The sequence below is a fragment of the Zosterops lateralis genome (assembly GCF_965231275.1).
Source record: "Zosterops lateralis genome assembly, chromosome: 1".
Lineage (NCBI taxonomy): Eukaryota > Metazoa > Chordata > Aves > Passeriformes > Zosteropidae > Zosterops > Zosterops lateralis.
Window position 1 is genome coordinate 137424546 of NC_139762.1, and position 25031 is coordinate 137449576.

The following is a 25031-nucleotide window of genomic DNA, read 5'->3' on the forward strand; positions in this document are numbered from 1 at the left end:
CCCTCGCTTACATGAGGGAGTCTTGGTGATTATAATGGGAAATAACTCTCTACCTGATGGGTAGAATGAATTTAAACCATATTATTTTAATTTCTCTTTTATTTTCTTTTCTTTTATTAGTCTTAATTTCTTCTAGATAGTTCTAAACTTCCTGGAAGGTCAGTAAAATGGTCTGAAATTGCCAAAGTCTTGTGATGCTGCAGGAGTTATTTAGTGTTTGGGGTTTTCAAGAGGCACTTCAACTATTCATTTGCCATATTTAGGGCTGGATTATTTTTTACCCTTCAGTCTTTTTTTGTCTTTTCCCATTACACAGCAAAGCAGAATAATGTTGACAATAGAGGCAGTTATAAAACATTTGCCTGAATGGTACAAATTGACATTTATACAAATGGACATTTATACAAATGCTCATTGGACATGAAATTGAAGTCTCGTCTTTTTTGAGCTCATTAGGAGATATATTGTTCTCTAAATAGGCTGGAATTTCTCTTCCAGAATTTAATTTTAGTATTGGATCTATCTTTGCTCCAGTCCTTCACTGCTGAAAGCCAGATGATTTTGTGACAGGATTGTTTCTTTCCTCTCTTTCACTCGCTACAGCAGCACAGGGGCAGCAAAGGAAAATTCAAATCACCAAGAGCTCTGCTCCAGAATGTGTCATTGGCAATTTATCAGACAAAGTCATTTTCTGTCCCAAACTCACCCCACCTAATGTGCATGGTGGGAGCTGTACTTTACCTCTTACTACTTCCACAGCTTGTTATGAATTTCTCCCATGTGTTAACATGAACATGAGTGCGACAGCTTTAACTAATGTGTACCTAAGTCCAGAAAACCGGAGCAAGGCAGCCCTCTCTGAACCTGGTTTGGAGGAATTTTTATCAAGGAGAAATGAAAATTTCAAGCTGAAATTTGCAACAGTTACCACTATTTGATTAGTATTGCTGGAGACTTATAATTAGCTCTTATTTAAGAAGGCATATGGCTCCAACAGATGGTAAAGAAAAAAAAGAAAGTTAGATAAAAAAGGGATATTTGCACAAGGTTTTCTGATCTCCTTTGCTTATATTCTGCAGCACAGAGCTTGCTTAGGTTCCGGAAAGATGGCCTACTCTTCATGTGAGGGATACTTACATGTCTAAATTTTCTCTAAATATACCAAAATAGTATGGCCTGCAAGTATTTAAGAACTCTGATAGTAATAGAAGACTTGAGGTGACAAGGAAACTTAGAATTTGGTGGTTTTTTGGTTTTTTTTTTAGGGGTTCTGAGCAGGAACCAGCTCTGCTTGTCAGGTTAGTGGGAATTTCATAGGGTAAAGGCCAAGGAACAGGAGCATGTATATGGATGGGTGGGGGAGAGGGTCATCCATGAGAGAGATTTGGGTTATGTTTAAGGCAGTACCAACCAGGATGCTGTGTGTTGTAGAGATTACTCAGATTACAGGTAGCTGGATTACAGCTAGTCCAGACTGAGATTTTAAATGCTTTGGGAAGACCTCATTCCAGTACTCCAAAAAGAGAAAGAGAGACTTTTTACACACATGGGGATAGGACAAGGGCAACAGTTTTAACCTAAAAGAGAAGAGCTTCAGATTAGATGTTAGGAAGAAATACTTTATTTACTGTGTGGGTGGTGAGGGCCTGGCACAGGTTGCCCAGAGCAGCTGTGGCTGCCCCATCCTTGGAGATGTCCAAGTCCAGGCTGGATAGGGTTGGAGCAATCTGGTCTAGTGGAAGTTTCCCTGCCTGTGGCAGGGGTTGGAACTAGAGGATCTTTAAGATCTCTTCCATCCCAAACCATTCTATGATTCCATTATTATTTTATGACACTGTCTTTATCCATGTATTGTCACTCTCCCTGTTCACCCCTGTTTGACTGACTATGTGACTGTTTCCAAGTGGCTCCAGAGCCAGGACACGATGCTGGGTTCAAACTTCCTTCTGCTGGGATTTACCCACGGCTTTCCACAGAGGCAGATTTGGGGAGATCACATGGACCACTGACACCACATGTCTGTGTGGGCAGCAACAGAAGGTCTGTGGGCAGGAAAGTTTCAAAACGTTCACAGCTCATCCTCGAGTGAGTGCCTTGCAGTGCCCTCCCTCTGTCTGTGCACGAGTGACCTGGGAGGATGAACCCATCTGCCTTTAGGCGTGTCATCTACCTCTGAGATTTTCCTGTGTGGAAACACCAGTATGATATGCTTCTCGTGGCTATGAGTTTAGGCTGAGATACAAATGTTTAAGTGTGCACTGGTATTTATAAAGAAACATTTACAGTAAAGCTCTTTTATACAGCTATGCTCTCTTGATTTCCCTGCATTATTGAAGAGAATCTCTTTCATTAAAGCAGAACTCTGCTTTTCCATTTATCTAAATAGCAGCATAATAATCTTGCTTTTCCCAGATAGCAATATAGATTCAAGAAGTTGCCAGCATTTGAGTAATTATCTAATTTCCAGCGCTATAGTCATAAAGACATTAAAGAGGCTAGATCTGAAGTTAGATCTGTTTTCCATATGGATTTTTCCTGACTGTTTGAGCACTCCTTATTTATTTTAGACCTCTGATACAGTGCTCATGAAACTGCAGAGAGCTAATTCTAAAGAAAGCTGGTTGTAAACCTGAAGTTGTCCTTCTAAAAGGCTTGGAGTTGTATTTTATATTTAGAATATTAATAATAATAAAAATTAATTTCTTTGTTCTCAGCTGTGCTTTAGGGATAGGAAACAATGTAATGGTTTTAGCAGTAGCACATAAGGACTGAATTGTCACAATTCCTCCTTCCTTATTTTGAAAAAGTATTAATTAATAATACTTTTATGCACTGCAGAATAGAGGGCAGAGTTCAGGTAAATCCTGTCTTTGCTCTTCCTTTGTTAAACCCAGAAGTAAAACTATACTAAGTGAAAAATGTACAGAGTACATTTATAAGTGTGTTGTTTCCCCCTGAAATTCTCAGCATTCTGTAGCCAAGACCTGCAGGTTTAAAAGAAAAATTGTGTAGGATATAATTTGCTGTGCAGGAGGTTTTAATGTGTTTCTTTTGGAGAAACACATTTTTCATGTTTCATTTAGGTCTCACACTCCTTGTTGTGTGGAGCAATACAACATTATTAAAAGTTATTCTTAGTAAGATAGTAACTTTAAAATAAACCAAAGAATTAAGTCCAAGGGTTTTTTTTCATGCTCCTAGTGCCTGTTGGAAGTGGAGCTAGAAAGAAGGGTGAAGTGAGGTAATGAAGAATTTTTAACTTTCCTTTTCTAACCTCTCCAAAAGAAACTCACTTAAGGCTTTCAAGGTATCCTCCTATCAGAGGAGTATTCCCTAATGAACTAGTTCTTTGCTAAGGGCTGTGCCACGAGGAATTTATATGTTTTAAAGCCTTGAAAAAAATAAATATGAACAGACCTCCATCACTTCTCAAAGATTAATACCACTGAACAAATCTGGGTTTGCATACCAGAGTTCTTACAATCCTTGAAAAGGTTGTTGGTTGACATTGAGTCCAGTTTTCCTTGGTAGGTAGAGACATCAGGAGGAAGCACAATCAAAAATGTAATTATGGAAAGATTTTAGCTGGCCAGATTGGAGCACTCCAGTCACTGATGTGGCAGACACAATGCAGAGGGCATGAGGACCAGCCAACCAATCCTATTGCTTTGCAAACAGCAAGGGCTCATGAGACTCTGGTGGCTCTGGGGAAATCGTTTATCATCAAGTCTCAGCTACACCAAGACTTTGCCATTTCAGAGTCTCTCCTTGGCAGAAATCAGAGGTTGAGATATGCATGTGTCATTGTTTGTTCCATGGGAGAGTTATTGGTCTAGAACAACCATGAAACTTCTTAAACCATTTTTATAGCAGTTAAAAAGAAATAGAGTAAAGGAGGGTTCAAATAAAACAATTTTAAAAGAAAGTGATATAATTTAGTCATGATGAAACAGAGAAAGAATGCTATAATGCTCAGAGTTGTAAAATGTATAATTTGCGTTTGCTGGAGTGAACAATTGGGAAAATTGACCATTGGAGTTTGGGAGGAGTGCTAATCTACCTGGTGTGTGCATTAGGATCTCAGAAAGTTCAAGGGATCAGTTCTGACCTGAACTTTACTTATCCCTAGAAAGTTTCCCTCTCCTCACATGAATGGGAGTGGTGTGAGAGTTCTCTAGGGGAAAATTACCCCCATTTGAAAATCAGGAAAATTCGAGTCCCTGTCACAGCTTTGCTCCAGCTGAGAGATGCTGCCAGTCTGGCCAGTAACACTTTCAGTGGGGCTTTCAACTAGAAATGCCCATTGCTCTGGCACATTACACTCCTTCAAAACACAAATAGCACAACAGTCAACAGGAGATGATTTCAGTACCTACTTTATCAGATTATAACAACTGCCAACATCAAAGCTGTGGTTAAGTGGGTTTGATCAGGGGGTTTGGTTGGGGTTTATCACATGTCTCTGTACAAGGGTAAGGTTTCTGGTGGCATCCTTCAGGTTCCAGTGCTGCTTCTAAAAGATGTTAAAACAGACTTTATTAGCCATTGCTTACTTCTCTCTACATTCTTATCCCAATACTCATATGTTCTGAGGCATCATGTAAACCTATCCTATCCTATTTCATTCCATCCCAATTTTATCTCTTCCCCTTCCCCCTCTCCTCCCCTTCCCTTCCCTCTGCCTCAAACATCCGCCACCCCAACCCACCTCAGTGCTTTTGTCCTGGCACTGGTCAAAATTATGTGGTTTCTATTCTCATTAAATCAGGTTTTAAATACATAACAAAATTGTTTACAGGTCACCCATCCATCAATCCATTTCTTCTAAGATTATCTGGAGAGCATTTTTCAAGGGCCTCCAGTATCTAAATAACCTCTCTCTGAATCCTTAAAGAGATGAATAATTTCTGTATGATGTGTTGCAATAATATTTAGAAACCTCCATCTATAGAAACATCGAGATGGGAAAGTTAGGTAGACTAGAGTGTATCTGGGGAAGCTTGGAAGGTTGTGTATGGAGGGAGAGGGAAAGCAGCACATGCTATAGTGACTGGTCTGTCCAAGCACCCCGTGTATGAAAGAATCCAGAAGTGCAAAGAGCCTTTCTCCTCTTCCTTTTTAAAAAGTCCAATAGCCTGTGAAAGAATTTCTAGGAATGATGGTGGGATGGCGTGGAAAGAATAGTAAGAGAGGGATGCATAAACAGGCTTTTCTCATTCTCAGAATGCTGGTGGAACACAACTTTCCTCTTTATACTTTCAATAGTTCTCACAGCCCTGAGAGCTCTTTCACTTTGCAGATAAACTGAAGAACCATGAAACCCAAAGACAATAAGCAGTAAATGGAATAGACATTTAGGAAGAAGAGACAGGAAAACAGGATTCTTTCTAGCATAAAGAATCCTGCACATGTCCCAAATGAATCTCCTGACAGGGAAATTTACTGATCAAAAATTCATTACCACAAAATTAGACTTTCTTTCTTCAATTCACCAAAGCTCAAGCCTTTGAAACTGTGGAATAAATGCAGGTCAGTAGAGTTTTAACTCCAAGTGTCATCTGGGACTGGGAGCTCCCAGCAGTTTCCACACAGTGTGTCTGTCTCTTTTGAGCTGTCTGCCACTGCTGAGGTTTTTGAACAGCTGAGCTTGTACTAAAAAGTAATGTTGGAAAACTCTAATCCTCTCTGTCACACCCTCCTGTGCTTTGTGCCAAAGGGCAGAGGCCCTTGTGTGAACACAGAGTTACATCTGCTATGACTCCTGAACAATCCCAGGAGCTAGGGGAAGTTTGGAAAAGGTACCAGGATTATGATGTTTTCATGGAGGATATGTTTGGAGCAGCAACCACTTCTAGTTAAGTACAAGAAGCTCAAGCAGAGTGATGTAGTCTGGTCCCTGTCTGTACCTGAAAGCACAGAATGCACCAGTAGATGCTGCAGCCTGAAGGAAAATATCTGTGGAGATGTTGTCATTCCCCTCTGGTTTGAGAGGCAGGATCCCTGCACTGCTGTCAGCATTGCCAAGCCGTCCTCTGAAGAAATTCCTGCTGCAGCCTTAGGTCACAATCTAAGAGGAGAAGAAATCACCTGTGGCCACTTAAATAGGCAGGCATGGATGTGTTTAGAGGAGGATCAGTTAGTCCCTGCTTAAAACTGAGAGATTTTTTGGCCCTGTAACACCATACTCCCTCTGATGTGAGGCAGCCCCAAACACTGGAGCATGACATTGACTTTGACCTTTCCAACAAGACAAATGACTCCTTATGCCACCTTGCAAATCCAGCTCCTAAAGCAATTACACACAAGGAGTGGTCTGCTCAGAAGTGTGTTTGAAAAGAAAATGAGATTAAACTTTCCATCTGAGGAGAGTGCCAGTGTATCAATATCCAAATCAAATAACATAAAGTTTCCTTTGTCTGCCAGCTAGGAGTAAGAATGCATTATACCTCTAATATGATTTTTTGCAGTGTCTGTAATATCATGAGGTTTAAATTAAAATAAATATGACTGCATGCTTTTGAAGAGCTGATCAGGCTGAAGCATTCTAGCCTTACTGGTGTAGCACATGAAAATAAATATGTATTTATCTAGGCTGCCTGGATTTCTGCATAACTCGTGTGCAGATTGGGTGGTGGAAAGACAATAGCAGGATGAAATATTTGGGCTGCTCCTGGGTGTGCTTGATAAAAGCCAGTAAGAGGAAAACTATTTAAATGTAGCCTGGATGACAGCACTATGATTCTGCTAATTAGTTAGTTCAAGTCCTATTGGTCTTATTGTCATTTAGTAATTTTTTTTCTTCTTTGAGATATTTCAGTGTCCATGCTATTCCAGTTCCAGCAGACAGGCACCACAAAATTAATTACTATGAAAAAAGTCCATTCACTTGTCTACCTTTCTTCAATACATTTTATTTGGGGGTTTTTTGGTTGTTTTGAAGTCCTTTCTGTTATTTTTATTCCCTCTAACCAAACTTTGCCTCATAAATTATTTAATTCTCTGTCAGTCTTGACTCACTGACCTATGATAGCAAATTATGTACAAACCTCAGCAGAATAAGCCTGTCCTGGTTTGAAACTCTTGACAAAACAGCAGCCCCTGGACTTTTATCTTACCATAGCTTGTGGCCCCAAAACAATTCGGCAAAGGGGCAAATTCCAAGGAGCAGCTTCTGAAAACTGTACTTTCTATTGCCTTCTGACTTTTTGATGATGGGCACACATCTGTCTCTCTCTGAAGGACTAATCCTGGTACACCTTTTTTAAACATCCCCTCGCAGGAGGGTTCCAGAATACCATTTGCTGTATTTCAAAAGCTCAGATTCCTACAGGACTGAGTTCTGGAAAGGGACAAAACCACCTCTGAGTAAATTTTGCAACCTGTTGTTGCTCTGGGGCTACAAAAGTAGAATTAGCAGGGGGGTCTGATTACCAGCCAAGACAAACCTTGAAAGTTCCTAACTTGAGTGCCAGTTGTTCATTTAAAGTCACACAGCCATTTCAGGCTCCTCTGGAAGACATTCACTGTAGTACAAGTTGTTACCTCCAATGTGGGTTTGTATAGTTCAGCAAGCCACACTTTTTCTCCTACTGAAAGAGGAATTTTTCAAAAAACAGTAGACTTGAAACAAAAATTTTCTGCAGTATAAAGCATTTTTTTTAATGATGTCCTAAATTCCACGGGCTCCATTGTAACCCAAATAAAATACATACACTGGAGGCATCTAAAAGTTAGAAAGGATAAATCTCACCTGAGTTTATGTGATGTTTATTTTATTTGTTTTATTATACAGGGGATGCTGCTGGCTGAATTTGATATGGAGAAGCTTAGAGTTTTGGTTCTTGAGTTCCTTTGATTTATCCAGGTTTTTTGGACCAAATTGGCATCTCTCACATGTGCCAAGGACCTGAAGGATTACACAGGCAGCTTGAAAACAAAGACTATGTTTTTATGTTTCTGTATTTTAAGATGCCTCTGCACTTCCAGTTTCTACATTCAAGATCTTCTATTGACTATTGTCCCCACTCCCAAGTAATAACTTCTGGTAGTACCAGAGATGACAAGAAAACTCCCTTTTCTGAAAGATGCCTGTTGCAGATAAAATATGAAGTTTCACAAGTGCTGGGTGCACCAAGTTAAGCATTTGATGCTTTAGCTTTTACTAGAAATAAAGTTAATGGGATAAGTGCTGTCACAAGTATTCTCACTTTGAAATCCAGCCTGCCCACAGTTTAACATTTGTTTTCTTTAAATATCACGTCTGTGAACCTGCAACCCATGATAACAGCCTGCTCTACTACCATTAATTATTGAGAATGCAAGTGTTTAATTACAAGTACTACCTAAGTAACCCTGGAGTGAAACCACAGGATAAAAAATAATCTCCCTGCTGAAATCACATCAGGAGTCTGTCTGTGTTTTGTGCAGGTGATTCCAGTCTTTGCTCGGCCTGTGTTCACGAAAACAATGTTTACAGCAGAGTATTTCAGATTTTGTACAGAAATGAAGAGATCATTCTAAATGAGTCCATGAACTTCAGAGTGCACCTGCTTCTGGATGGTGAAAGGGTGAGTTGTTTTGGGATGTACATAAAAACCAGCAGGGCTGGGATTCCTCTTACTTAACTCCAGGTGTGCATTGCACTGGTGTCTCCATTTCAGAAGTTGTGAAGAAGTCCACATGCTGCCGAGGTCTTGAGAATGCAGCTGGTGGAGGGAAAGGTGTCGTCCCTGCATTTCTTGGTTTCAAGTGTTTGAGTCTTTGCAGCAGCTTCTCACGCTGCTTCATGTAAACAATATTATATTCTTAGAACTTATCAGTATGTTTTGCATTCTTGTTCTCTGAGAGAGAACTTGACTGATGGTCATATTGACCAATGGAGTCAGGAGGTTGTAACCTCCTTGGGCCAATCTTGGCCCTCTGTACAAAATGTATATAAGCCTTTGGAGTCAGATAATAAAGAGCTTTCTATGTTTCACCAAGCTGCTGCCTGCTGTGAAGGTCTGTGAAGGTCTGTGAAGGTCTGCTCCCACATCACAACGTGTTGCCCCTCTAAAGGTGTGGAGTAACAAGTGGTGACCCCGAACGTGTGGGAACAGGGGTCTCCCGTCACAGAAAGGCACAGTTTATCTGACCAATATCACACCAGCAGCTGCATTAGAAGGAGATTGACTGTCCTGTGGTCATCAATGCCTGTGATTTGTTTGCATATTTTGACATTGTAAAACTGCATGAGGTCAGGTAGACCCTCTGCATGTTGCCTGTTTATGAGGAGCAGGCTACACCTTGGCTTTTCAGTGCAATAAGTTGTTTTTATGGTGAACCAGAATATCAGAAACTCAAGTGACTCAACCATAATTTGCCATGTGTGCACTGGATCATTCACTTAAGACAGATGTGCTGATCAGCCCCACATGAGAAAACTGCTGCTTCTTTCTAGAACCAGCTACACTGCCATCCATTATTATTACTCTCTTCTCCTCCTCTCTGATGTGACTGAAATTTTCTACAGCTACAGCCCCTTTCCACCCTTCAGAGGTCTCCTGGCCTTTGTCCTTGGCGCTCCTGACTGCAGGAGCCCCTGGGAGAGCTGCTGGAGCTTTCCCTTCCTTCTTGTCCATGTACAACCCTTTTGCTTTCTGTGGTACCTCAGCAGCAACACATCCACCCCGAGACCCTTCTCCCTTTTTTCCATCCACTACCTCAGACAACAGGAGCACCCACAGAAGGTAAGAACACCATCTGAACCATCATCTGAACCACCCAGCTTGTAGAGCTCCTTTGGTTTAATCTTACTGATGTGAAACCAAAGTCTTCCAGCAGCAATTCCAGTTCCCAGGAGCCACAAGGGTGGAGCAATCTTCACAGTGAGCAATGTTTTACTGAAATCTGAAATAGGCAGGGGAGAGTGTCACAGTAGAATGGCATTCAGGGATGTCCAGTGTGCCATCACTGTGCTTTGCCAGCCCAAGGACTCCTACAAAGTGTGTGGCATTGGTGCTTGCTCTCAGTGGTGACAAGAGACACAAGAGCATCTTTGCCAAGTCAGCTTGTCATCAGAAAGAGGCACTGTGAGTTACACAGCCAGTGTGAATCCTGTGCTGTGTGTTAAATTCAGGGACAGAGACACTCACCTGCCCTTTGATAACTTTATATTTGATCACGATGAGATTCAAATTTTATTTTATCCTATTTCAAAGGATATATATCTTTATCTATACCTACATCTATATCTCTCTTTATATATGTGTGTGTTATATAGAGAACTAAATTAAAACAGCTTGAGAACCCAACTTAGGCTTAACATGCTTCCTTTTCTCTCCCACTTTCCTTTTGCTGTTTTGGTTTGGTTTGATTTCCTTTTTTATGATGCTGTTGTCAATTTATTCCTCCCTAGAATTGTTGGTTTGTGCTTATGTGAAAAATTACTAAATGCAAGCCTATCAATATTTGTTAGGAAAATGTCCCAGCATGCTTTATCCAATATTAATTTTATCCTTCCTCTGTGGAATACCTCTGACTAAATATCCCTCCCCTCAAATCACAGCAGTTTCTGCTGTGTTGAGCAGGGATGATTTCTGATGATTTTTTGCATTACTATTCAGGAAAGTTGTTCACCTCACAAAATGGAAAATAAAAAAGATGCCTCACAGCCAAAGGTCATTGTGACTCTGGATCTGCTGTGTGCAGAACCACTTGGCTTTCCAGAGGAGATTCCTTGGGAAGAGGACAGCTGCCCTATTCTGTACTTACCGATTGGATTTGCACAGAGAAATTCAATTTTTCTATGTGGTGAAGGAACTTTGGGTTTTCATGGATGCAGAATAAGAAGATAAACAGATCTGTTGTTCCAGATGCATTGCTGAAGGCACTCTAAAGAATCAAATTAAAAAAAAAAATCTGTAAAAAATTTTGTGTATTGAACAGATCAGCACAATTCACTTCTGTTCAATGCTCCTAGGCTTCTTTTTTTCTGCTTTGATGTCTTGTCCTCCACAGCTTTTCAAATTTAATATAAATGTGGGAGAGTCTGAAGTGTGCCACTACTTCATCCTCAGCTATTCAGAGACAGTTTTGTATCTTGTCACATAATCTCCTGTGTTGGATGAAATCCTTGCAATGTGGTGTTGGCAAGTCAGCTAGAGATTTTTAAAGTGTTTTAAATATCATTTGTGTTCATAACTCTTAATTTATTTAGCACACAACAGATGTGAATCCTTTTTTTGTGTGCCATGGTGATTTTTCTTGGTTGAGGGTGAAGGTTCTGTTCACTGTTTCTTTCTGTGGATGGAAGTTATGATAAATAGAGAAAGGAGTTAGTCTGGGTAATGGAAATATTGAGATATTGAGTTCACACACTCCATGCTGCAGTTTCTGCTGTCAGAGCTGGAATTATTCAACCCTATATTAAAGGAGCATTGTTCCTCCTGGTGCTCAGGTAGTTTTGCTGATGAGATGTTTTGCGGAAATAGACTCAGACCAAAAAAAAAAAAAAAAAAAAAAAAAAAAAAAAAAAAAAAAAAAAAAAAAAAATCTGAACAAACAAAACCAACCAAACAACAAAACCAATTTCCAAATTAGATTATTTGCTATTTTTTTGTTTTGTTTTGTTTTTTATTCTCCCCCCCACTCCTCCAGCATAACCCTAGGTACCCTTAAATATGTAAATACTCTTTTTTGTTTTGCCTAGTATTAAATTGAAAGAAGTACTATTATTTGTATTATTTGCCTAGAAGTGCCACTGAACATGCCTTTCACCATTTGAATGGTGCTTTAAAACTCTTTGGTTTATTTGATGTCTTTTTCTATATTGTCCTAGCATACAGCATTTTTTGAATTCAAAGCAAACAATATTGCAGGGCTGGGGCAGAATTTTTTTGCTTTTTTTTGCTACAAAGAAGTCTAATTTATTTTCATTAGCTTTTGCTTTCTTTCTTATTAGAGAAGAAGCTTTGCCTCTTTTATCATGCATTGGAACAGATAACTTGCCTGACTTCCCCATTCAGGGAAAATTTAGTAGCAGGGAGAGAACAGAGTGAGGCAAGCTGGAATATGACAGTATATTAGATTTTGTATTTTCCAGGGAAATTTAAGTGATCTGTGACCTCCAGATCATTTAGTTTGACATTCTGGCTAAGTAGTTAAAATTAAAGAGAGGAGAAAAAGGAAAACATTACCTCTGTAGTGAGAAATGTGATAGATTTTATATGGGGTTTTGCACTATTCTGATCAGTCTGATTTCAATACAGTTTTGGGATTAAAAATATTTAATTTATGCAGCTTCCTGCATGACCACATGGAGTGAAGAGTATCTCTTGGTCTCTCAGGCATCTGCTCACTGCCTCAAGGTGTTTGGGCTGAGTTTCACCAGCTACTGAACTTGCTTTGAGCACAGACTCAGATCTCAGTGGCTGTTGCAGGTGCTCAGCAGTGCTGGGCAGAGACCCAAAATTTCATCCTTTTTATTTGGAGGAGGAGGAGGTTTGCTTTGTCTGAAGCACTGTTCTGAATTCCTAGTTTAAATTCAGCGTGTAGCTTCAGTAATAATTACTTTTTTTTTTTTTTTTGCCACTTGCCAGCAACTGTGATTTTTAAGTGACAGCACTCAATAAAAAATAAAAAGCATTTTTTTATTATTATTTTTTTTTTTTTATTTATTTTTTTATTTTTTTTTATGAAAGGGATTCTTCCAGGTCATTTGAGACAATCTCAAAAGGAAAAGCACACCTTCAGTATATAGAAATGGGAATTTTCCCTTCACATCTCTATGTCTGTGGTCATGCTGGAAGAAATACCATTTTACTTCAGAAAGGATTAAATTCAACGTCTGTCAGACTTTTTTCAAAGCAAAATCAATCCTTGAGTCTCAATTTTCTTACTTCAATAGGAAAAGATTGTACATTGTCAGTGCAGTTTCACCTTTGGAAAGTCTGGCTAAACATGGTTTATATTATTTATTTTATGAATCCTACCTGTCAGAGTAGGGTGGATGCCTCTGATGTTGCCTTCAGTCCGTTTTTAGTGTAGTCTGTGCTCTGCTGTTAAGAAGATGATGATCAGCTTTTGAAAGCAGAGTTCATCTTGTCTGTTTTAAGCCATCTAAAATGCAAATGTGTCTAGACCAAGATAATTCTCTAAGCTCTATCTATTGTCAGTGGCACAAATAGAAATTAATTGTCCTCCAGTGGGTAACTCAGGATAGAGCAGGTCACTCTCTCCCTCTGCTTGTGTCTTGCCCTTGACAGAATCCATGCATCTCACCTTACTTTTTTTTTCTGGCAAAAAAATGGGTAAAAATAAGTAGCAATTATAATACCATACCCTCAGTGAATAACTTCAATTTTCTACATTTATTTCTGTGCACCTCCTGCTGTATTCTGTAGTGCTATAAAAGATGTTTACATTCATTGAAAGAGACTCTTTTGGTTATAATATATATATATATATTTAATGTTCATATTTCCATTTTGGTTGTTAGAAAATATATTTTTTAAAAAATTCTGTTAAACTTATGTTTCTTGGGGAAGAATTGACATTTCAAATGAATGAATAAGAAAATGCTGGACAGCTTAATCCTCTTCTATTCTAATTTATTTATTTCCATTGATTACAGTTGTTTTAACTGTGCCAAGCTGGGATGTGTTATCCAATTTAGTTGTTTCCCAGTGAAGGTAATGAACTACTAGCTCTGGCACTGTCTCCAAAAATCCAATCAAACTATTTTATTGACCATAAAAGAAGGGTAATTTTACTGGTGGGACCTGTTAGATGAGTTAGAATGGAGATACCAGTGAGTCACACATGATTTCTTCAGTGCTTTTGGTGAGCAGAATCCTGCCACATGTAGACACACTCAGCCGTGCAACAAGTAAAACTTCTGTTTTATTTTTAAAAACAACCAAAGCCTTGGAGTTTTGGGAAAAAAATGGTCAACATGAGAATCAATGACAAAGTACCCATCTGCAAAGGGCCTGAAAGAGGGACTGTGGGGCAGGAAAGCCTTGGTTTGTTGAGACATAAACTCAAAGATCAGTGATGAGTGATCAGAAATTTCCAGAATTATTTGAGCTATTTTTGAATGTTTTAGGGTGTAAACTTTGAAATTTCTATTAGTTACAGGTAGGTAACCACACGGATTTGGGGTTGTTTCTCATCCAGGAAGACCCAGTCCTTGCTTTCTTCCAGCTGATAAGATAACCCAAAGAAAGGCTCACTCAGTGAGGGAGGGCAACCTCAGAAATACTCCTCTGGCTCTTGGTGTGCAAGAGCAAGGTTCCAACCAATGCAGAGATTGATGCTCTCTGGTTCCTCTTATCTGGAGAGATTTTTTTGACATGTCGTGGCCCCCGAGGGCAGATAACACCTCTAACTGCTGTAGTTCCCTGACTCCCTCAGCAATTACCTCAACTCACAGTCACACAGGCTTCTTTCTGCCTCTGTGCTGTCACACTGCTGCTGTTCTGTGGTTTTGCCTTTGCTCTTATCAGACAAACCCACCCACCTTTGCCTTGTGTGTTGTGGGTGCCAACCTACAAAGGTAACCTTGTGTCTCTCTTTTTGCAGGTGGAAGATGCATTGAATGAGGCAGATTTTCAACTCAAGCTGGACCTGCATTTCACTGATAGTGAACAACAGTAAGTGCTGGTTTAAAGCTCAGTTGGTAATGTGGGGGTCTGCTCAATTGGAAAACTACTTTGATGAAATGAATCCTGTTTAAAAAGGGAAAGCTTTGATAAGGCTTCAATTTGCCTTAGTGTTGAAGTTAACCAATTTCTTCTCTCTGCATTTGAAGTATGCATCTCATATTCCTGCTTAAAGGAAGAACATTTCTTTTCTCCTTGGGAGTGTAAGTTTCTCAAAGGTTTTAAGAGTTGCTCTATCTCTGGTGCTGTTAAAGGGAAAATCATCATTGAACTCCATGTGGTCAGGGTCTGTGACTCTGTGCATTTCTCTCTGGAGGTAATGACGTATTTTCTGGCTGAAGGGAGGAGTTATGAACATGCTGAGCACTTTTCTTCTATTAAAACATAACCTCAGCATTTTAGGAGGAAGTAGGTTTCCTATTGAATTTGATTTCCTCTAACTGAATTTGATTCTGTAATCCTAGGTGAAGTGGGAGTAGCATCCCTTCCTGAGACACAGCAGGAAGTGTGATCCCAGATGTCATTGTGATGTCTTAAGCTTTAGCTTTCATGTTTTTCATATTCTGTGCTGCCTAGGGGTGTAGTTCTGAGCCTCATATTAAGTGCTAGTAAGCTCTCTTCACAGAGTAGGAAGACAAAACAAATCCTTTTCCTGCTGAGGACCAAGGACAACTTTCAGCCCAACAGCACAAATAACAGTGGACTGAAAGGAGGAACAAGAAGGATGGGACCTCACAACCTGACGCTGTAATTGGACAATTAACCCCCAATATGCAAATGGATCAAAACTTATAAAAGTGTGGAACCTTGTGACCAGTTAGTCATTTTGTTAGCCATTAGTCCACCCTGGGTGTAGCCCTGGTCAGGCTCCTGTCCTGCCCAAGTTGGATTCTGAAGGCCTTTCAATAAATATCTGATTTATTCTCTAGTTCTGTCCAGCCTCTGTTTCAAGTCAGCCTTCCCAAGGCATCAATTGAGCCTCACTGAATTAGGGAAAAGGGTTCTAGTGACTTGAGTAGCATTTATGAGGAGTAGGAGGGGATGCAGAGAAATCATCTGTGTTTCATCCTGACTCTGTCCCCGTGGGATTTTTGTTCATATCCACAGAGTACACAAACAAATTCCAAGAATATGTTTCTGTTGTCTCCACGATACAAAAAGAGAAAACTTGTTCTCTCAGGCTGGGGGGACCTTGACTATCAGTGCCTGTGGGTCTTAAAGAGAGAAAAAACCCCAAACATTAAGTTACAACCAGAAATAAAAATAACTGAAATATTTAAGTTTTGGAATTGTGCTCTAACCCATACACCTAAGTTCTGTTATCACCTAGAAGACAAGTGTGATTTACTATAGACAAAAGTAGGGATTTTTAGAAAACAATATTCTGCAAATATCATTGAAATATTTCTTGGAACTAACCGTGCACCACTCAGCCATCTATTCCTAGGCTTTCTTAGCTGTGGGAAAATTTGGCTTCAGAAGTGTGTTTAATGCTTTAGAAGAATTCCTCTTTAGAAATTTCACTTGCATTGGGAGGATCTGCTAAGGCCATGCTCCAGGTTTACAGCTCAGTCTCCTGTCCTGCAGATGACTCAGATGTCATGAGGTTGAATGCACACAAAGATGGTTTTTCTAGAATAGTTATAAACAAACTTTAAATTAAAGTCTTGACTTTTATTTACTGAAAAGAAAATAAAAAACCCCCAAAACCCAGGGAAGCTAATCCAACTTGTACTGTTTCTCTGCAGTTACTTCAGTTTCTCTTTTGAATTTTGGCTTCTTCCAAAAAGTTCTTTTTTAGATCCACAAACTGAGAAGGTACTCTGAGTATTTTCAGCTGTGTCTGACCCAAGACTGCTTCTAACTCTCACAGATTGCCTGGGCTGATTGTTCATACACAGAAGAACACAAGCAGTGTGGTGTCCCATCTATGAACACTCACATAATTTGAACAGTTTTCTAAATGCATTTCCTTCTGCTGTTTAGATCTTGATGTGCCTACTAGCACATAGCTGGACATCAAGGGCAATCACCAGGGAAAACCAGGATTGTGTCACATCTGTTCTTCTCTTATACCACATATTAATGTATAACTCTGCATATGTTCTCTATTTTTTATTTCTATTTTTATTTATATTAATTATATCTACATTAGTATTAATATTTATGCTTGGCACGAGTGTGGCACAAGATGCTCTTCAGTTATCCCAACCCTTACGAAGCTGGGGAGATATAAAATTCCACCTCAAGCTGTCTCTGCCTGCAGCAGAGCACAGCTCAGCCTTTCACTAACCCCTGTGCCCCCTTTTTCCTGCAGGCTGAGGGATGTCCCTGCCGTGCCCATGATCAGCAGCCGCACGCTGTGCCTGCACTTCCACCCCCGCCGGGGGCTGCACCACCACGTCCCCGTCATGTTCGACTATTTCCACCTCTCCGTGGTCTCCGTCACCGTGCATGCCTCCCTGGTTGCCCTGCACCAGCCTCTCATCAGGTAACCAGCACAGCAATGGCACTGGGGAGGCACAGGAGGGACCTCTGCTGAGGTCTCACCTATAATTTGCTCATTGGGTGGGTGTTATAAATGATTAAGAGCCAATTCAAAGTAAAAGAATTTATTTAACAATTTTACTAAAATTGAGTTGTAAGGCCACAATAAAAACTGACAACAACGATCGTATGTCGGGTGGACAGGCTGGCAGCATCAACGGTGCTCTCCGACCTTGCCCACAAATGATGGGTTTCTGAGGTACAGTTTTATACAGATTTTTTGTGTGGAGGCTATGATTATTGAGAAAGTCTGAATATTCGTGTATTTCTTGTATTCCTGGGCTTGGTTTGAAAGGATTTCCTGTAAGTCCCAACAGTTTCCTGGACTTCTTCTTTGGGGTGTAGATGAAAATCTGAATTATTCTTGTGGTGAGAAATTTTGGTTTCCTGTGAGTCCAGAGGATCTTCCTGAGTTCTTTCTCAGGGTGCAGGTGTAGTTTGTCTTTCGAGATTGATATCAGGCTCTTAAGTGGATGTAAAGTAGACATTCCTCCTAGATGTATGGGCCATCTTCTACCAGGTCCTGCTGTTGCAAATGAGGTACTCTACAGTTGCAAAACAAGTCCAGGAACTTTGGGCATGTCCCTGGTAGTTTTTTTAATAGTCCATACTTTTCAATACAACAATTTTATACATGAATTTGTATTTTACATCTATTACAGTGGGAGAAGCAGAGAGTGTTATAAATAAGATAGCCAGATTTGAAAAATAAAATAAAGAAAAAAAAAAAAAACAAAATCAAAATTTATTTTTCGCATAACAGCAAATACGGAAGACCAGGCAGCTCCTATCCCGGGTTGGCAACTGGGTCAATGTATGGACAAGTCTCTATTCCCCTTGTCCTCCCTCATTCACGAATCCCATCACCAAGAGTCCAGTTTTTATACATTTTATTTTCCTCAAGGCTACATATTTTGTCCACTTTTCTGGGATGATGTATTCTTGAGTTTTCTCTTGAGACAGTCTCCCTTCTGAATAGGTTTCTGGGCAGAGCCAGGTGAATCGATTATCTTCCTAGGAAGGTTGCATTGAGTGAGTTGAGTCATTGAGTCTTATCTGGTTTTGCTTATCCTTGATTACTTGAGTCTTATCTGGTTTTGCCTATCCTTGATTAATCACCATCAATGGCCCATCTCCAGGCCTGGGAACTTCTTTCCAAGTGTTGATTTCCATTATACTTATGCTGGGGCCACCCATCCTGAAATGCAAACCTAGTTTTCCTGGAATTGGTGCTTGTTCATTACTTTTTTTAATATTTTTTTTTCAGCACGAATTATTAAATGCAGTATGTCTCCCTTACCAGAGGGGATAATTTAGTTTAAAGGTCTTTGGTCCTGGGCTGAGAGAGTCTGGAGATTGGGGTTTAGAACCAAACTCTGACACAGGACTCTTCCCTTGGTAAGACACTGGGGTCTGGTGTTGGAGCATGTGGCAACAGAGTTCATCATTGTCCAGGGAGGTTCCCAGCTGGCAGCAGGGAAACAGATGACACAAGTCTCTGTTTTGTTAAGCTTGAGAATCCATTTTTATTTCCCCCCAAGCTGTGGAGCGGAGAGAATATGAAGAGTCCTCAGGGCCAGAGTTATGGGGTTTTATCGGATATTGCAGAGGAGGAGTCTTGGAGTATGGGTCAAGGGAGGAGATAACACAAGGAGAGTAAGATCAGATTTCAGCCTCCTCAGAACGGGAGGACTCTAGAGTCTGGTCAAAAAATTACAGACTTTTGGGAAAGAGGTTAAGAATTTGCATTAATCTTGATGTCTGTTCCCCATCTGTAATGAGGAAAGTGTAAATCGTGTTTTCCTTGGTTGTTTTTCCTCTTTACTCTAAAAGCAACTAAAAGCATTTGTATTTTTCCTCTCTGATGATTTGTAAAGCATTCAGGACAGCTGCACTCATCCATGCTCTCGGTGCATAAATATAATTCACAAAGTGGTTAGGAGGAGGGATGCAGGAGTCAGTGCTGGCTAAAGCTCCACAGGATTTTCCCTTTGCAGCATCATCTGGTTTGACTGTGCAGCACAAGTCAAATATAATACCAGCTGCCATGGGGTCTAGGTGTGATTTATGTTATCTGATTCATAATGAAAATAATTCAGAACTCCTTCAAGTAAAACAGGGCTGGAGGTGAATATCTTCTAATATTTAGAGCAGGTAACGGGAAACAAAGGTCTTTCTGGCAATTTGCTTAGAGCCCAGTCTTATCAGCACCTTAGATAGAGAGAGCTGGGCGTAGGGGAACTCCTTTGGTTTTGAAGCAAAATGCAGTGTTCAGATTTTCTCAGCTTTCCTTAACTCCAGCAAAGTCATTTTTCCTAAATGACCAAGAGATCTTAATTTTGTCAAATATTGTGTGAAGAGTGTTATGAATAAAATGGGCGGAGATAATATTAATCTCCTTAAAATGCCTTTATTGATCAGCTCTTACAATATTTGCTCGAGGGGTTTTTGGCTGCCCGTGCGCGCCGTGGAGGAGGAGAGTCTTTATCAGCTCTGTTGCAGAGAGTTGATCAGAGCTGGAGAACCCGCCCTCGCTGGGAGTAACCCCAGGGTTCTTAGTTTCTTTTGTTTTCTCCGGGGGTCTCATCTCTGGTTTGGTCTTTTTAACTTACAGCTAGTAAGAAAAACCGGAGAAATTAGCTTCTTCGTTACTCCAGGGTCCACACGGCCTAGCATTGGTTTCTGTGCGTTTCAATTTTGCTTGGTTTTATTTTTATAAATAAAAATACCGTTTTATTAAACGGTATCCCGAGATGCATTTCGAGGTCCTTTATTTGCATGCGGGGTCGGCCTGGGCGGGCAGCTGGAGACTCTTGTGACCGCATGGCAGTTTTGCAGCAGTCATGGCGTCTCGGGGGTCTCACGCTGCCTCACAGCGGCGGCAACGTTTGCGGGGGTTCGGGCCGGGGCTTGTGAGGTGGGGGTGGAACGTGGCGGGCGTGGGTTCCCTTCTTTTGGAGCGAGGCGGCGGCCCGGGCGCGTTTGGGGACGCGCCATCCAGCAGCGGCGGCTGGCTGCGGGCGGGCTGAGCCACGTGTGGGCTTTGGGGAGGGGGGGGGCCGGTCCCTTTTTCTCCCACTCCGTCGGTGGCGGCTGCGGGCGGCCAGGGTCTCTTGTGCCGGGCAGCGCTGGGCCCGGCAATCTCGGGGACACTGGGAACTAGCTCCGCGGTGGCACGGGGGAAACGGCCGGCCCCTCTTTCTCTCGCTCCGGCGGCGGCAGCGCCGGCGGCTCCGCTGGTCTCTCTTGCTCCGTTGTTGGGGGTGGGGGGGGGCGCGGTGCTGGGCTTCTTTGAATGGAGCTCTTTTTGTTTTTAAGGTGGTCTGGGGGGAGGTGCCACGGAGGTGGCTTTTCACTGTTACATTACAGGGTAAACATTCTAAATTTCATTTTTATCAAAGAGCATGGTGTCAGAGAAGAAAAATGAATCTGTAGAGTTTGTTTACCTCGGGTTTTGTGTTTGGACTTAATACTTCTTTGCTTCGGTTCTCCATTAGGGTAAAGGCATTGCTTGAACCTGATACCACAGAATGAATTGGGATTGCAAAAGTTTGAGCCTGAGGTTGTGAGAAGTTGAGAAGTTGTGGATGCCCCACCCCTGAAATTGTTCCAAGTCAAATTGGACGGGACTTTGAGCAACTTGGTCTAGTGGAAGGTGCCCCTGCCCACGGCAGGAAGGTTGAAACTAGAAAACCTTTAGGGAAGGGGAAACCTTTCCAGGTTAAGGTCCCTTCCAAACCAAACCATTTTAAGGTTCTATGTTTCTGTGAGATGTGACAGGGATGTGTCTCATATCAGCAGATCAGACTGACATATCTGTGCTCTGCTGATGTGATACAGGAAACTGCTGTATATCTGATTTTCTGTGTGTTGACTTTTTAAACAGTGAATTGGGTTGTAACAGACTACTTCAAACCAGATAGTTTTGATCTGATAATTTACTCATTGTTCTGCTATAGGAAAGGATGAAAGAACAATAGCTTAAGAGGCTTAATGACTGTTTTCAGTTCTGTGTTATCCTCTAATGAATGGGGTTGCACAGCCTTGTTACTGTTATTAGGCATAAACCACATGATGAGCAACTGTTCCATAGTCAGATTATTATAGCTTTTAAAATACTATTTTGTGGGCACTTGTGAAGTGTACAATGCATTTACTTAGTGTGGTGGAATGAAGATTTTTGACAACACAATATACAGTCTCATTTGCTTAAGGCCATAAAATCATTTTAAAATGTGATAGTGAGGATTTATCTTCTTCTTGATAAATATTCCAAACCCAAAGAGTTTTTATATCCTGCATTCTCTAAGTATAAATCAGGATGAAGACAGTAATGTAAAATAAATGGCTCTTCCAGCCAATTAAAACTTATTTGGGTTTCCTGCTGCTCAGAACTTTCCTTTTTATCATTTATCATTGGAGTTTATTAGGGGCATAAAAAAATTAAGTATACAATCAGATTTCTTTTCATAGCACAACAGAACCAGAATGACTAGAGAGGTTTTGTTTTGCTTCTTTTTAGGTTTTTTTCTATCACTTTACAGAAAAAAAATAAACCCCAAATCATACAATCACAGAATGGATTGAGTTGGAAGGCACCTTAAAGATCATTTAGTTCCAGCCCTCCTGACATGGGCAGGGACACCTCCCACTAGACCAGGCTGTTCAGAGCCCTATCCAGGCTGGCCTTGAACACATCCAAGGATGGAGATAATTACATTATGAAGGAAAAAAAGCTCTATGCAGTGTTTCACTGTGGTTTCATTTGCTACCTTGAACTGCCCCATCATGGTTCACACTTTGTGTGCATGGACACATTATCCCTACACATATCTATAGACTCATATGTAAAGTGCAACAGTATGTAAAATATGTGCAAAAATATATAAAATTGCAACAGTTCTAAACCTACCCTGAAAATAATTATGTAAAATTGAAATTCACTGATGTATTGAAGTTTTCCTGCAACACCACTTTGCCTGAAGCTCAAATATACCCTGTGGACTCAGCTTTTCATATTTTGTCAGCTTTGTTGATAAATTAGATACTCTTGTTCAATTTCTTCCATGTTATTTGTGTTTAAAGAGGAAAACCAGCAAGACCTATTCAGGCCTTTCCCTTCAGGGTAATGCATACTCACAAACAGATCCTGCTGGGGAAACCTTTCCAGGGTGCCTCCATTACCTCCTGCTTGTTCGTCAAGTGAACATTTTGATATTGATGTTTGTCCTGGTTAAAAATTCTGATATAATAAATATTACATTAGGTTGGAGACTTTGAAGCCCTCACCTCTACCAACCTGAGGCTGAGAGAAATTCACATGTCTGGGATCCTTTGCAGGCATCTGGATGGAAATTTTGTGATTCAGCTTTTCTAAAAAGTGTAACACAGTTTTTTGACAGGGTCCAAATTCATGGAAACTGCTAATGGCTTTGTGGATTTACTGGGAAAGAGAGAGTCTGGGTAGGAATGGGATGAGGCAGATTTTGAGTGAACTCATCTCCAGCTTTATTAGCACAGAATCATAGAATGGTTTGGGTTGGAAGGTACCTTAAAGTTATTTTGGTTCCAATTCCCCTTCCATGGGCAGGGACATTTTTCACTATCCCAGGTTGTTCCAAGTCCCATCCAACCTGGCCTTGGACACTTCCAGGGATGGGGCAGCCACAGCTTCTCTGGGCAACCTGTGCCAGGGCCTTAACACCCTCACAGTAAAAATTCATCCTAAAATCTGAAATAAATCTCTTTTTCAGTATAAAGCCATTTCCTCTCGTCAAACACCTCTCTCCCTCTTTTTTATAAGCTACCCTGAGGTACTGAAAGGTGCTGCATTGTCACTCTAGAGCCTTTTCTTCTCAAGGCAGAACAACCCCAACTTTCTCAGCCTGTCCTCAGAGGAGAGATGCTTCAGCCCCCTGATCACTTTTGTGGCCTCCTCTGGGTCTGCTCTGAGAGTTCCACAATAACCCATAATTTCTGTGCTGAGGATACCAGAGCTGGATGCAGCTCTGCAGGTGGGATCTCACAAGGGCAGGGCAGATGGGCACAATCCCCTCCCTTTACCTGCTGCTCATGGAGCTTTGGCTGCAGCCCAGGATGTGGTTGGATTTCTGAGCTGCAAGGGCACATTGTTGGCTCATCTCCAGTTTTCCCTCCACCAGAACCCTCAAGTTCTTCTCAGGGCTCCTCCAAATGAGTCTCAGTCTGTACTCTGAGAATGTCCAAGCTCAGGGGTGGCATTTGCATCTGTTGAACCTCATGAGGGTCTTATGGGCCCACTGATCTCCAGAGAAATCCTATTTACTGTGCAGGTGGGATGACCACAAGCATGGTGTGATGTTTTGGTCCTTGGATTGCCTCATCTCTCTGCAGCACGGAAGGTTCTGCTTGGCTTTTACTTGTCCTTACAGAGCACTGAGCCAGAGCTTGGTTAAAAACTCTTTCTCTCTATCCCTTAGAGATCTTTGAGTTCTCTAAAAAGCACCCCAGGAGTAGCTCAGGAAGCTGGACTGCCAGGGACCAAGTTCAAGACTTTTCTTTCCAGGCAGGAGTAGAATAATAGGAGAGAACTGGGATGTAGGGCTCAGTGATTGTGATAGCTGTTGTCCTGACCTGAAGCACTGCTTCCCTCACCTTGCCCTAAACCCAAACCCTTTGACAAGGCACAGCAGGACACTGTGACACCAGGGCTGGAGCTGTGCTTTGGCAGAGCAGTGACAGCTGCTGTTCTGGCTGTGGAGTCTGCACCTAGTGCTTTTGGCACCTGCAGATCATGGAGTAATATTGCAGACTTTCAGAATGTGGGAGAAATAGAGCAGAACCTACAGCAGGAGTTGGATGCCACATCCTAGTATGATACAAGTGACAATTCTCTTTGGAAATTTGAGGGCTCTCCCCTGGCAACCTCATTTTACCCAGGCTGACAGGAGATCAGCAGGGAGAGCCTGTCAACATAACCAGAAAAACAGAACAATGTTCAAGCTTGAAGCTGCCCTCCTACTGAGGCACTGGCCTCCATAAACAGCCTAAATACCTTCCATTCTCTTCCAGGGGCTAAATGTGAGCAGACACTTGTAAGAGGAAAGTGAGGAGGATGAGGAGGAAGAGGAGTGGGGACTTTGGACTCCAGTTTTCTCATTTGTATGGATGAGTTTGGTTTCTGGCCTAAGGCACTGACTTCTCCCTTAGCTCCCTGTCCCCAGCCAGGACTGTAAGTGCAGCCAGTGCTTATTAGCTCAGCTGCAGCTGTTAGAAAAGACACTTTGCTCCAGCAAAACTCAGATTTCAAAAACTATTTCTGTGTTTTTTTCCCAAAGGAAAATGTGTGTGCCTGTGGTGTAGAGGTCTGCTTAGTCTCAGGCATGCTGCAAGCACAGTGCCTTGCTTCTACTGGACTCACTTAGGAAGCAAACACAAGAAACATGGTTCATTAATTCTATAGAGCCTTTCCCTGTTTCCAAAAAATAAAAACCCAAGCTACCAAGGAAATTTATAAAAAAGGCAAACTTGAAATTGCTGCAGATAAGCAGATCCTTTGCCATGGGTGGCTGGCAAACGTGTTTCCTCTTGTTTACACAAGAAAGAGGTTTATTTTTCCCAGCTTTCTGGATTCTCCTAAACTTCCTATTCTTTTCCTCACTTTAATATATAAGTTTATGTGAAATAACAATGTAGGCTTTCAGAATTTTCCTTGTTAACATTGAATGTTCAATTGCTCATCTCCAAATTACTGTTTGAGAAACAAAAAATCTTGTATGAGGAAAAAATATAATACAATTTTTGTTGGTGGAGCAACCAAGACAGAGACACTCAGTTTTTCAATGCCTTTACCTTGTCCTTTCT

General features: G+C 41.1%; 1 protein-coding gene across 1 annotated transcript in view; it reads left to right on the forward strand.

Moving 5' to 3' along the window:
- FAM135B (family with sequence similarity 135 member B) overlaps nt 1-25031 on the forward strand; it is a gene marked incomplete at its 3' end in the record, with an annotated part of 183949 nt that overhangs the window by 104304 nt on the left and 54614 nt on the right. Inside the window, exons 4-6 of the mRNA XM_083859516.1 lie at nt 8428-8567; nt 14563-14633; nt 16960-17133. Of these exons, the coding sequence (XP_083715642.1) occupies nt 8428-8567; nt 14563-14633; nt 16960-17133 (385 nt within the window). The remainder of the gene's footprint in view (nt 1-8427; nt 8568-14562; nt 14634-16959; nt 17134-25031) is intronic.